The sequence below is a fragment of the Rutidosis leptorrhynchoides genome, chromosome 3 (assembly GCF_046630445.1).
Source record: "Rutidosis leptorrhynchoides isolate AG116_Rl617_1_P2 chromosome 3, CSIRO_AGI_Rlap_v1, whole genome shotgun sequence".
NCBI lineage: Eukaryota > Viridiplantae > Streptophyta > Magnoliopsida > Asterales > Asteraceae > Rutidosis > Rutidosis leptorrhynchoides.
In genome coordinates this window covers 96,235,024-96,249,406 of record NC_092335.1, presented here as the reverse complement: position 1 = coordinate 96,249,406, position 14,383 = coordinate 96,235,024, and the positions used below count along the sequence as shown (strand labels likewise).

Sequence of the window (14,383 nt, the reverse complement as noted above, 5' to 3'; positions counted from 1 at the left end):
ATTATAACCGAAATGTTCCATACAACAATCAACAAGGTCCTAGCAATCAACTAGTATCGAATAATACTTACAACCAGCAAAGACCTATTTTTCAAAATAAACCACCACAAACCGATGATAAAAAGCTAAATTTAGAAGATATGATGTCGAAGCTAGTTGAATCTCAAACTCAATTTTTCACATCTCAGAAACAAACCAATGAACAAAATGCTCAAGCATTTAGAAATCAACAAGCTTCAATCCAAAATTTAGAACAAGAAGTAAGCAACCTAGCAAGGTTGATAGGTGAAAGAAAACCGGGAAGTCTACCTAGCGATACAAATGCTAACCCCCGGAATGAAACAGCTAAAGCCATTACCACAAGAAGTGGTATTACACTTAAACCACCTGAAATACCTGTAATTTCTGATGACTCTACTCCTACTACACAAGAACCACAATCTGAGCAAGATAAGGAAACAGAACTGGTAGTTGAAAAGGTTAATGAAGATAACACAGTTAAGGCAAAACCTTATGTTAAACCATATCAACCACCGCTTCCTTATCCAAGTAAAATGAGAAAAGAAAGACTTGAAGCCGAGCAATCCAAATTCTTGGATATGTTTAAACAAATAAATGTCAATCTTCCTTTCATTGATGTGATATCAGGAATGCCTAGATATGCTAAATTTTTGAAAGATCTAATCACAAATAGAAAGAAAATGGAAGAACTCTCGGCTGTTACTATGAATGCAAATTGTTCTGCAGTGCTGTTGAATAAGATACCAGAAAAATTATCAGATCCAGGAAGTTTCACAATTCCATATTTTCTGGGTAGTCTAAGTTCAATAGAAGCATTGGCAGACTTAGGTGCTAGTATAAATTTAATGCCGTATTCACTATACGCTAAACTAGACCTTGGAGAATTGAAACCAACATGAATAAGCATACAACTAGCCGATCGATCAGTAAAATATCCTAGAGGAATAATGGAAAATATGCTAGTTAAAGTTGGTACTTTAGTATTTCCAGTAGATTTTGTTATTCTGGACATGGAAGAAGATTCTCGAGTTCCTCTCATATTAGGAAGACCATTCTTAAACACGGCTAAAGCAATAATAGACGTGTTCGGTAAGAAACTGACCCTAAGTATAGAGAATGAGAGTGTTACCTTTTCTGTTGATAGAGCCATGCAACAACCGCAATCTGCAGATGATACATGTTATTACATTCAAACTATAGATTCACATGCAGAATTGTTAGAAGAATTTCCAAAATTACAAGGAACAGGAGAATGTTCTTTAGGAGAAGGAACTGAACCAATTGATGAAGCTGAAATGTTAGCCACACTCATGGCTAATGAATATGAACCAACAACAGAAGAACTTCAAATGCTAAAAGAGGAAGACAGATATCGATACAAATCATCGATAGAAGAACCACCAAAATTAGAGTTAAAGTCACTTCCAACCCATTTGGAATACGCTTATTTACATGGTGAATCTGAATTACCTGTAATAATATCATTTTCTCTTACAAAAAATGAGAAATCTCAACTCATTTCTGTGCTAAAAGCTCATAAACTAGCTATTGCATGGAAAATTCATGACATTAAAGGCATAAGTCCTTCGTATTGCACACATAAAATCCTTATGGAAGAAGGTCATAAAACCTATGTGCAACGTCAACGAAGACTAAATCCCAATATGCAAGATGTTGTTAAGAAAGAAATTATTAAACTGCTAGACGCAGGTTTAATTTATCCAATCTCTGATAGTCCATGGGTAAGCCCAGTTCAATGCGTACCTAGGAAGGGTGGCATGACTGTCATCACAAATGAAAAAATGAGCTTATTCCTACTAGGACTGTAACAGGATGGCATGTTTGTATTGATTATAGAAAATTAAATGACGCCACCAGAAAAGATCACTTTCCCTTACCTTTCATTGATCAAATGTTGGAAAGGTTAGCCGGGAACAGTTACTATTATTTTCTTGATGGTTTTTCCGGACATTTTCAAATTCCAATAGCACCCGAGGACCAAGAGAAAACCACGTTCACGTGTCCTTATGGTACTTTTGCTTACAAACGCATGCCATTTGGACTTTGCAACGCCCCTGCAACCTTTCAAAGGTGCATGATGACAATTTTTCACGACATGATAGAAGAATGCATGAAAATTTTCATGGATGACTTTTCAGTCTTCGGTGATACTTTTGAAACATGTCTAGTTAATCTTGAACGAATACTTATTAGATGCGAGCAATCAAATCTAGTACTTAATTGGGAAAAATGCCATTTCATGGTTAAAGAAGGCATCATTCTTGGTCATAAAATTTCAAAGGAAGGAATTGAAGTGGATAGAGCTAAAGTAGATGTAATTGCTAAACTTCCACATCCCACCAATGTTAGAGGAGTTAGGAGTTTTCTAGGGCATGCCGGTTTTTACCTACGTTTCATAAAAGATTTTTCTAAAATTGCCACTCCTATGAATAAACTCCTAGAAAAGGATGCTCCATTCATCTTTTCGGATGAATGCATCAAATCTTTTAATATTCTTAAAGAAAAACTCACTAATGCACCGATCATGATAACTTCAAATTGGAATCTACCATTTGAACTCATGTGCGATGCAAATGATTTTGCAATGGGAGCCATTTTAGGACAAAGGAATGAACAACAATTTCAACCTATTTATTATGCTAGTAAGACATTACAAGGAGCACAAACGAATTACACAACTACTGAAAAAGAACTCCTTGCTATTGTCTTTGCTTTTGACAAATTCCGTTCATATCTAGTTCTAGCTAAAACGGTGGTTTATACTGACCGTTCTGCTCTTAGATACTTATTTTCGAAACAAGATGCCAAACCACGATTAATCCGTTGGATCTTACTCTTACAAGAGTTCGATATTGAGATCCGAGATAAAAAGGGAGCAGAGAATCTCGCCGCTGATCATCTTTCTCGTCTTGAGAATCCCGAATTAGAAGTTCTAAATGAATCGGCTATACAAGATAACTTTCATGACGAATATCTATTGAAGATCGATTATAATGAAATTCCATGGTTTGCAGACTATGCAAACTATTTAGTATGTGGATTCCTTAAAAAAGGGTTGTCGTACCAAAAACGAAAGAAATTCTTTAGTGATATAAAACACTATTTTTGGGAAGATCCACATTTGTTTAAAAGTTATCCCGATGGAATAATACGCCGATGTATATTCGGAGATGAAGCTAGTCAAATCTTAAACCATTGTCACACAGGACCAACAGGAGGGCATTATGGGCCTCAACTCACAGCAAGAAAAGTTTATGACGCTGGATTCTATTGGCCTACAATTTTTAAAGACGCACACCTTCTCTGTAAATCCTGTGATGCTTGTCGAAGGGCCGAAAAAATAAGTCAACGTGATGAAATGCCACAAAATGTCATTCAAGTATGTGAAGTATTTGACATTTGGGGTATTGACTTTATGGGTCCATCTCCAAAATCTCATAATAATCTCTACATTCTCGTTGCCATTGATTATGTATCTAAATGGGCGGAAGCACAAGCTCTCCCAACTAACGATGCACGAGTTGTAGTCAACTTCTTAAAACGTGTTTTTGCAAGGTTCGAAACACCGAAAGCTTTAATAAGTGATCGGGGTACTCATTTTTATAATAATCAACTTGAGAAAGTTCTCAAAAGATATAGAGTAACTCATAAAATCTCAATCGCTTATCATCCATAAATAAGTGGACAAGTTGAAAATACCAACCGAGCATTAAAACGTATTCTAGAGAAAACCGTAGGATCAAATCCGAAGGAATGGTCCATGAAATTGGAGGATGCACTATGGGCTTTTAGAACAGCCTACAAAACTCCAATTGGAACCACACCTTTCAGACTCATTTACAGAAAAGCATGTCATCTTCCAGTAGAAATTGAGCACAAAGAATTTTGGGCTTTGAAGACATGCAATCTTGATTTACATGAAGCTGGACGTCTACGGTTAAGTCAATTAAACGAATTAGAAGAATTGAGACATGAAGCATACGAAAATTCGTTAATCTATAAAGAAAGAATGAAGAAATGGCATGATAAAAGAATCAGAAGTTCAAAAGAATTTAAAGAAGGAGACAGAGTTCTTCTTTTCAATTCACGATTCAAGCTATTTCCTGGAAAATTGAAATCAAGATGGTCTGGACCATTCATAGTCAAAAGAGTTTTCCCGTACGGAACAGTAGAATTAATAAATTCAAATGGGATTGAATTTAAGGTTAATGGTCACAGAGTTAAACATTACATAGATAATCCAATGAAAGTTGAAGATGAAGTTAATCACAATTTTGACACCACAGCTAACTAAGTATGGAAGGTTCGAATCTTTTTAGGGTAATATATATTTCTGTTAGAGTTAGATATTCTGTTTTCCTGTAGTTCTCGAAAATGGAATCCGAATGGTCTTTCCCTAGCAGACCCTAAAGAACTAGTCTTCTCCCTCCATTCTGAATTTTTATTTTTTTAGGTTTTACGAGATGGAGAATTCCTTTAATCTGAACCATGGTCTACTACTACACGCTATGATTACTAAACGTAATAATAACATCTTTCCGAGTGAACTGGTATCATTCATAAGAGGAAAAATGGACGAAGTAAGGAAAGAACTCAGGAAAGATCATCATAAGACACATTTTGGTAAAGAAAAATCAAAATCCGCAATAAAAAGAAGAGCACGACACCTTGAAAGATGTCATAAATGCGGAAAATGGTCACACGAAGGTAAATGTTCGAACAATCAAACATATTCAAATACCGAATTTGTTACTCTATGCAGAGAAGGACCATTCATATGTTTAGAAGAAAAGTTATTGAAGAATCGAGGTTACGCTTATGTAGCTATGGAAAACCAAATCATACGACTCTCCTATGAGTCGGCTAAAACAGGTCTCTGAGAATTCTTTCTCATAGGTAAATATGTACAGTTTTTATTTGTTTTTATTCATTGCTTTTAACCTTTTCATAATAAACGCTGAATCGTTCGCTATAAAGTATTAAATTGATATTCAATAAAATTAGGTATGCGAAACCGAAATTATTGATATCATACAAAAATTTATTACATCACTGCGAAATTTACCGTTTATTCTTAAGGTATAAATATCTTTAATCAATCAATCAAAAATATTTCAGAAATTCGTCAGGAGTAAAATTAGGTAATTTAGCCGAAATTACTTTACCCAAAAGAGGGGCGTATATTTTTGATAATATTTGATTGATTAAAGTTGGATAAAAGACCAAAAAGATTTTTAATTTTAATTTTTACCTTGTTTTTAAATTAATATTAAATTATTATTATAAATTTTTAAAACCAATATATTAAGTTTTTAAATATTTTAAAAAATTAATATTCTCAAAATAAGTTTGTAAAATTAATGTATAACAATATTAATAATATTAATATGAATTTTTAATTTTATACATTTTAAATTTAAGTTTGGTGTGAATTTAAAAACAAAAATGTACTTTATTTCATTAAGTTAAAAATGTGATTTCTGAAAATTCGTCGTGAGTTGAAGACTAGGTCGTTGAACCGAAATTGTTTTACCCAAGGGAGGGACGAGAAATTTTATTATCATTATTTTTAATCTTATTGATTTAAAGTATGCCAAAAACATTACTATCATAGTCATGTGGGACTGTAAACCACAACGTTACTATCATTGTTCATACCACCAAATCGAAATCACTGATGTACAAAGTGTGAAGAATAAAGAAGTAATTCTAGTATTTTTATTTCAGGACTATATTGCTTGAGGACAAGCAACGCTCAAGTGTGGGAATATTTGATAATGCTAAAAATGAACATAAATTTCATAGCATTATCCCTCAAGAAAGACAAGCTTTTAGTTGCAATTGTTCTATTTACAAGTGATATTCGTTTAAATAATAAAAGGTGAAGACAAAAGACAGATTCGACGATTTGAAGACGCAAACGACCAAAAAGCTAAAAAGTACAAAGTACAATCCAAGAGGTTCAAATTATTGATGAGAAAAGTCTAGAAATTACAAGATTACGAGCCGCGAAACGCAAAGTACAAGATATTAAATAGTACGAAAGGACGTTCGAAAATCCAGAACCGGGACCAGAGTCAACTCTTAACGCGCGACGCAACGGAGCGAAAATTACAAGTCAACTATGCACATGAATTTAATATAATATATAATTAATTCTTAAAATTATATATATATATATATATTATATTATATATTAAAACCGTCGGCAAACTAGAAAACAAGAGAATGTGGCCTGATCCAGCTGGCCATGCGATCGCATGGCCTGGAAGAAGTAATCTCATGCGATCGCATGAGCCAGAAAGTTGGGTCAGGTCCTATTAATTTCGCATGTTTTGGCCGAATTTCTTACACCCTTTTCAATTCAATCTCTCTCTCACGATATATATATATAATTTATAATTTTAATTTTAATTTAAGATTAATAATAATAAGGTTATGTTAGCGAATGTTGTAAGTGTGTAAGTCGAAATTCTGTCTGTGTAACGCTACACTATTATTAATCATTGTAAGTTATGTTCAACCTTTTTAAATTAATGTCTCGTAGCTAAGTTATTATTATACTTATTTAAGCCGAAGTAATCGTGATGTTGGGCTAAATATTAAGATTGGGTAATTGGGCTTTGGACCATAATTGGGGTTTGGACAAAAGACCGACACTTGTGGAAATTAGACTATGGGCTATTAATGGGCTTTATATTTGTTTAATTGAATGATAATTTGTTAATTTAATATAAAGATTTACAATTGGACGTAATTATAAATAACCACATACACTCGATTGGACACGATGGGCGGGATATTTATAAGTACTAATAATCGTTCATTTAACCGGACACGGGAATGGATTAATAGTTAATGGACTCATTAAAACAGGGGTGGATTACATGCAAGGACACTTGATGTAATTGATAATAAAGTATTAAAACCTTATTACAGTTTAAGTCCCCAATTAGTTGGAATATTTGACTTCGGGTATAAGGATAATGAGGACACTCGCACTTTATATTTATGATTGATGGACTGTTATGGACAAAAACCAGATGGACGTATTGAATAATCCAGAACAAAAGACAATTAACCCATTGTAATAAACTAAAATCAACACGTCAAACATCATGATTACGGAAGTTTAAATAAGCATAATTCCTTTATTTCATATTTCATCGCACTTTTATTTACTGTTATTTTATTCATTGCATTTTTATTTATCACACTTTTTAATTATCGTACTTTTTAATTATCGCAATTTTATTTACCGTTATTTTATTTATCGCTCTTTAATTATCGTATTTTAATTATCGTAATTTACTTTACGCTTTAAATTAAGTTATATTTATTTTTAATATTTTACATTAGGTTTTAACTGCGATTTAAGACATAAAATCGATAAACCGGTCATTAAACGGTAAAAACCCCCTTTTATAATAATAATAATACTTTTATATATATATATATATATATATATATATATATATATATATATATATATATATATATATATATATATATATATATATATATATATATATATATATATATATATATATATATATATACAAATATAGTTTTTAAAATATAGAGTTAAACTTGGCTAGTTCCCTGTGGATGAACCGGACTTACTAAAAACTACACTACTATACGATTAGGTACACTGCCTATAAGTGTTGTAGCAAGGTTTAGGTATATCCACTCTATAAATAAATAAATAACTTGTGTAAAATTGTATCGTATTTAATAGTATTTCGTAGCAAAAATATAACTATTTCATACCCCTCTGCTTTAACATCAGGAGCCCTTAGACCGTCGGCCTTGGGTGGGAGGAGGGATATCAATTTTTTTATTTTTTTTTTGTTACTTATATGCTAGTAAACTCCATTCCACACACACATCACACTTACACCACTTCTTTCTCTCTAAACTTTCTCTCTAACTTGTAAGTAAAATTCTTTTTTTTTCTTCTCCTTTCTTCCTTTGAAAACCGCCTACTAGTTCATCATCATCATACTTGTTGTTGTTTGTTGTTAAAGATCAAACTTTATAGTTTGTATCTTCATGTAATCTTGCTTCTTCCATCCTTTGTTTGATGAGAAAACAAGAACAAGGATCTAAGCTTGTTAGCTTATGGTTCTACACTTGAAAAGTTGTAAAGATCTAAAGTTAATAAGCTTTAAGATCTTACTTGTGTTCATGTTTTGTAAACTTAAGGTTTATTTTCTTAAGATCCAAGCTTTGGCTTGAATCTTCTTAAGTATGAAACAAACATGAACTTGTTACTTGTAACTTTAGTTTATTTCTTTATTTTTTTTGTTTTAAATTCGTGATTGTATAATATTGGTCAAGTATTACTAGTTAAACTTGATCTCATTTTTCTTGAAACTAAAGTTTAAACTTTGTAAGTTCAAGAACATGGAAGTTAAACTTTCTAGTTATAACTTCATACACTTATGTTGGATCTAAGTTTCTATAGCTTATGGTTCTCCAATTTTGTTTTAAACAAAAGCTTATAAGCTTATATATACATTCTACAAGATTAAAATCTAAGTTTCATAACTTATGGTTTTATTAAAGTGAAGATCCAAGTTCTATAACTTAGGATTTAACTTAAGAACACTAGATCTAGACTTTCTAGTCTAGGATCTTCAAGATCTAACTAATATCTAAGTTCTACAACTTAAGATCTTGTTTATTTAGTTTACATTCAAGTTTATAGCTTAATATTACTATTAGAACTCATGTATGTGTCGGATCTAAGATCTTGATGTAACTTTGGTTCATCAACCTTCTTACAACCCTTAAATGAGTTGTGCTACATATCTTAGACATACACTAGTGTCATGATGCTCAAAACTTGGTAAAGATGATGCAAACACATCAACGAGTTGTACACTTGAAGCTACAAGCATCAAGGATGAGAACCATGATGAACATCAAGCACCAAGAACCCACCAGAGCACTTTGCTTACTATTTTTGAGGTCTGATCAGGCTCTTGGGCTACTGGAAAAGTTGATTTCCAGATTGTTCGGTTCGATTAGATGACTTTTCATTTATAACTCGTCTTAATCCGACTTACGGTTTAGGATTTATAGCCTTCCGAAAGTCACTATGCCCTTTGTAACGTTGTGTTGTAATTTCTGACCTACTCGCACTTAAACCGTCGCCACGGTCAAACGAAGACGATTTTGGTTCTGAAAATTGGTCAGTGGTTGGAGGACTCACATACGGAGCCATAGCCACTGACTACGCGTCTTTTTGATTTGTATAGAGCAGCTGAACGAAGTCAGCCTTTGTTTCGATCTATATTCTTGATTGGAAACTTACTTTACTTTTTACTTATGTTGTTGAATGATGATGATACTTAAGACGTAATTTACATACTTTTAAACTTTTGGGAACGATTTACTGACTTAGTAACTTTTGACTTAGGTTGAGGACCTTTCGGACCAACTACTTGCTTACTTATCTCGTACAGACTTTACTACTTTTCACTGTGAGTTATAGCATCCCTTTTTACTTTAACTATTTTGGGAACTGAGAATACATGCGCTTTTTAAGTTTTACATACTAGGCACGAGTACTTAAACTTTATATATGTGTGGGTAATATAACGGCATAAACTTTCCCCTTAGCTCGGTAACGTTTAGTCATTGGTTTTTGAACCGGTGAACGCGAATCTTAGATATGGATCCATAGGGTTTGACATCCCCACTCGGGCTAGTCGCACTAGCATTTAACGGGTGTTTAATACTTCGTAAACTTACGCACTCGCCAAGTGTACTTTTAGGGGGTGATATTACGTTAAGTTAGTTACCAAGTGCCCACGGTTGAACATATACTTTTCATACTGTTTTGAAATACTGAAATCTCGTGACCTACCTTACATTACTGTTATACTTAAACTATAGCTCACCAACATTCGTGTTGACGTTTTTAAGCATGTTTTCTCAGGTGCTTAGAGGTTTGATGCTTCCGCTGTAGTAGTCTTGCTGTGTAGAGCGGGTTGCTGTGTAGACTCCCGCTGCTTTTGTTAGAGATGTCTTTGCATGAAACGTTTACCTTGCATTCACAACTATGTTACTTTTGAAACAATGAATTTGTAATGACCATTGGGTCTTGTACTTATGTTAATTGCTTCTATTCATAGAAGCATACTTTCATTTGTAAAACTTTTGATGTTGGTTATGACGTCACCCTTTCTTATGAATGCAAACTTATTTTAAAACAGCATATAGTGTTTGACCTTGTAATGATCCTGTTGTTGATGATCTGTACACGTTAATTTTGTACTGGGCGTCACATTTTCTAAATTCTACTGAAATCACTTGGGAAGAATTTCCTTTAATTTTCTTGTTGGTTCTTTTGAAAAGATTAAACTTCTCTTACGTGTTTGACATTGAATAACCAACAACTTTCAATTTACAAAGACCAACTTTAAACCATAGCTATCATTAAAATGTAAAAGAGGTTGGTTGATATGAGAGCGTATTAATTAAACTAGGAAAATACATGCACTCTTATACCCTTGCACTTGCCAAACATATATCAAATAGAAACACAATAAACCACCTTTGATTAATTAAACAAATACAATTGACAACTTCGGTCTCTTTTATTCATAAACACAACAAACATAACATCCTATTTATTATCCAAACACACATTACCTATATTCCTCTTTACTGGATTCAAGAAACTTGAACACCACCACCTCCCCAAGCTCCTCCCCTGCCCATATTCGGCACTTGCCACCCTCTTCGACCACCACCACCTTGCTCCTCTTGCCACCCTTGTCCGCCACGTCTTTGCCCCTCTTGCCATCCTCCTTTGCCGCCACGTCCCTCACCTTCTTGCCATCCTCCTTGGCCGGCACGTCCTTGGCCTTCTTCCCATCCTCTTTGGCCACCACGTCCTTGTCCTTCTTTCCAATCTCCTCGACGACCACGTTCTTCTTCGTCTTCTTGTCGTGGTTCACAACCACTTCCCCCTTGCCCACTTTCACCTCCTCCTCCTTCGGCACACGAAGTGCATTCATAGATGATTTTTTCTCTCGAATCCGATAATATCATTTCCAATATTGTAGTGTCCTTAACATTAAAAGACTTCGCCAACACCTTTTTATCCAACTTTTGGAGAATCGACGACTTCCCCCCAAGATATTGAGGCTCATTATTCTTTAATTTCGTCATGAACCCCATGAAAACAAACGAGTCATCGTTGAATGATAATTGAGCCATTGGATGAGATTTTGGCACCACAAACACATCACCCTCTTGAACATTAAACCTCATGTTTTGGCACCCCGTTTCGCTTGCAATTCCGGGACAAACCACTTCCACCACCCCTTGTCCTTGCAACACAATTGTTACTTGATCCGTTTCGGGGTTCCAATGTGGTCCCATCATTGACCCCTTTAATCAACAATATAAAATTATAAAACATCAATCCAATGAATATTACATGGTATAAACACACATGTTTTTAATCGATAAACTTACATGTCTGAGATTCACCATGAAGACACCGTAGTCTGTGTGTTTCAACACATCCAACTCTTTACTAGTTACGGTTACACTCCATCCAAAGCAAGTTTCAACGTCACGCTCCGCTTTAAAAATGTTGTCTGTCTTCTCTTTCTTTTTCTTTTTATTTTCTGCGTTGATGATGTCATTGTTCATGGCTCCCAAAAAGGCTCTGATACCACGTGGTTCCAGTGAACCGACATCCCACCTAGAAGAACTCTCTTCAGTTTGTCCTTCCACAATCAATGGTTGCCCTTCTCCCCTTGATCTTAGCTCTTCAATCACTTCCTCTGGTACCTGAAATTTTAGACATTGATAAATTGCATACAGAAATGTTGTTGTTGTTGTTGCGTAAAAAGTTTAATAGTTTTGTGACATCCAATTTTTCGCACAAGATTAATCAGTACTTTCGCATATACTATACCATACGTTGGCATATATGTCAACCATAGTAAATAAATTAAGTTAGTTTGTTCACATACAAGAGTTTGTTTAAACTATGCCGGGCAATTGGGTCAGGTTGATACGGGTTCAGTCCAAACGGTTCAGATTTTTTAACGAGTCGAACGAGTTGAGTCCAAATGGGTTGGGTCGAGACCTATTTTCTCAGTCAATAAAATAGTCTATCTTTTTTAGATCGAACCAAATCCTATCAACATACCATTTTGAAAAATTATGTATACTACGAGTACGTTTGATATGTGTAATTAATGTTTTCTTTAAATATTATACACCATCTATAATCTTCGTACAATATATTTCAAGTAATCAAAGAGTGAGATATTACACCGAGGGTTGCTTGAATAACTGCATTGTCAAAGCCAAGTACCAAATCATGAATGCCGGTGTATACCGCGTCAAACTGTTGTTCTTTCTACAAACATGTGATAAATATCGTATTAGCATCTATTTGTAGAAGCAAAAATATACAACTTATAATACTTGTAGTTGGGTCTCTGAATTGGGAAAAATGGCGTAAATCTCAAGTGTTTGAGCCTCGTAGCCATAGTTTTGTTGATTAACGTTGTTCTGTATGTAGAAAACAGATTCTGGTGTTAATGTGTAAATGTCTCCCCTCTTCAACGGTACTTGTTGGAGCTTGTCATCTTTCTCAACGTTGAACCAATTTAGTGTTCCACTGCCTGATCATGGTACCACCATTAGAGTTAAGGGTACGTTTGATAAAACTGAATGATTAAACAATGAATAATTTATAACTTGAATGATTCAAAGGTTCTTAATGAACTTGCTTCTGAATGACAATAACATGTTTGATAACTATTTTGCAACGAATAATATGAATTATGTAAAATTAATTTATTAATCTTTAAAATGAGTAAAAACTAGAATATAATTGTCTAATAAGTGTTCTTAATATAATTGATACGGAGTATAATTTAAAAAAGAATATTACATAAAATTTAGGTGATGGTTAAAATTTAGGCGATGGTTAAATAGAGTATTCTAGTTCTGAATGGTTCTTAATAAATATTACTAACGTGATGAATGCTACATGATTCGGCATTCAGCGTTGAACTATTTAATTAAGAGATAAATAAAAACGCCGTTAGTTCAAATGAGAAAACAAAAATACTACTGTAACTTTTAAACTATAGGGATTTTGTATAGGTATTGGGTTTTGTTGTGGATTTTGTACAGGTAATTGTAAGTACACCAAATTACATAAACAGGTATGGTAATTGCAGATATACCTGAGTTGACATATAAAAGCATTTGTGAATGAAGATAAACAGGAAGAAACAGAGAGCAAGGGTTCATTGTAATAAAATGGAGGTGATAATATCCATTATTGCTTCCATCACTAATTTTAACGGCTGAGATTTCACCAAACTCCGTCGACACTAACTGCCACCTCTCATCTCTCTTCACCATCGGTCCGCCACTCACCGGCATCATACCACCATCACCACCACCTTCACCTAAAGCTTTTGTTGCAATTGCATGGGGGGAGTTAAGAAAGAAAGGTACTACAAAGTATGCAGAGAGTACAAGAAAAAATGAAAGGGATGTGTTGCCTCTCATTCTGAAATGGTTTGAATTTGTTTGTAATGGATATGATGAAGGGATTAAAAAGAGGGAGTTGAGTGTGACGTGGCATTGGGTGTTGAACAAGTGTGTGCATGGTGAGTGAGTTGTGTTGTATAATGTTGGGTTAGAAGCTGCTGTACGTAGATTGTGTTCGTCTTTTTTCGTGCCATTGTCACGAGATAGAGTATATATTAGCAATGTCGATCCAATAATTTGTGTGTGTTGGAAATTGTATTTTGGAAGGGTATGGCACTATACAAGAAGGGGATCATGCGAACTATATATGTAAGTTTATAATGTTTGATTAATGGTGTATGGTTAAGTTTTTTTGTTGGGTTTTTGATAAATTCACAATAAATGTGTATTTAAATGTTGTAATGTATAAGTCCACTCTCAAGACATATTTTCTTTTTAGAACTAAGTGTCACGTCAACGTCACATTATCATTTTCTCATCAGAACTAAATCAATACTAAATGTTCTCAACATACTGTGTAGTGAGAAAATGTCAAAAAGGATCCACAAATTTTGATTTTTTATTTGTTTAATTGATTAAACGAGTATCGGTTCGGCCTACGCGTTGCTGCAGATATGTTTCGAATGTTGTTTTCTCTATTGATCGGTTATAGATACATGATATTTTTTGGCGTTCAGTCTTCACTTAGTTACGGGGATACTCTCGCGTTGGTGTAGGTGGATTGTTACCGTCGTACAAAAATATATGTTTCTCTTAAAATAATTTTACCCATACCTTGGTTAACATAATTAAAAAT

General features: G+C 34.0%; 1 protein-coding gene across 1 annotated transcript; it reads right to left on the bottom strand.

Annotated features, from left to right (window-relative positions):
* Nucleotides 1-10,728: 10,728 nt before the first annotated feature.
* LOC139900213 (vicilin-like seed storage protein At4g36700) lies at nt 10,729-13,605 on the bottom strand. Its single transcript, XM_071883005.1, has 5 exons — nt 13,275-13,605; nt 12,505-12,704; nt 12,350-12,436; nt 11,539-11,859; nt 10,729-11,451 (listed from the first exon to the last, which is right to left on the bottom strand). The coding sequence occupies exons 1-5, from the start codon at nt 13,603-13,605 to the stop codon at nt 10,729-10,731; spliced, it is 1,662 nt and encodes a 553-aa protein (XP_071739106.1).
* Between the last annotated feature and the right edge of the window lie 778 nt (nt 13,606-14,383).

Coding starts and splice junctions, on each gene's coding strand:
- LOC139900213 (XM_071883005.1), bottom strand. CDS start 13,605: ATGAGAGGCAACACATCCCTTTCATTTTTTCTTGTACTCTCTGCATAC. Junction 12,437..12,504: donor ATTCAGAGACCCAACTACAA/GTATTATAAGTT, acceptor ACATGTTTGTAG/AAAGAACAACAGTTTGACGC. Junction 11,452..11,538: donor TCATGGTGAATCTCAGACAT/GTAAGTTTATCG, acceptor TGTTGATTAAAG/GGGTCAATGATGGGACCACA.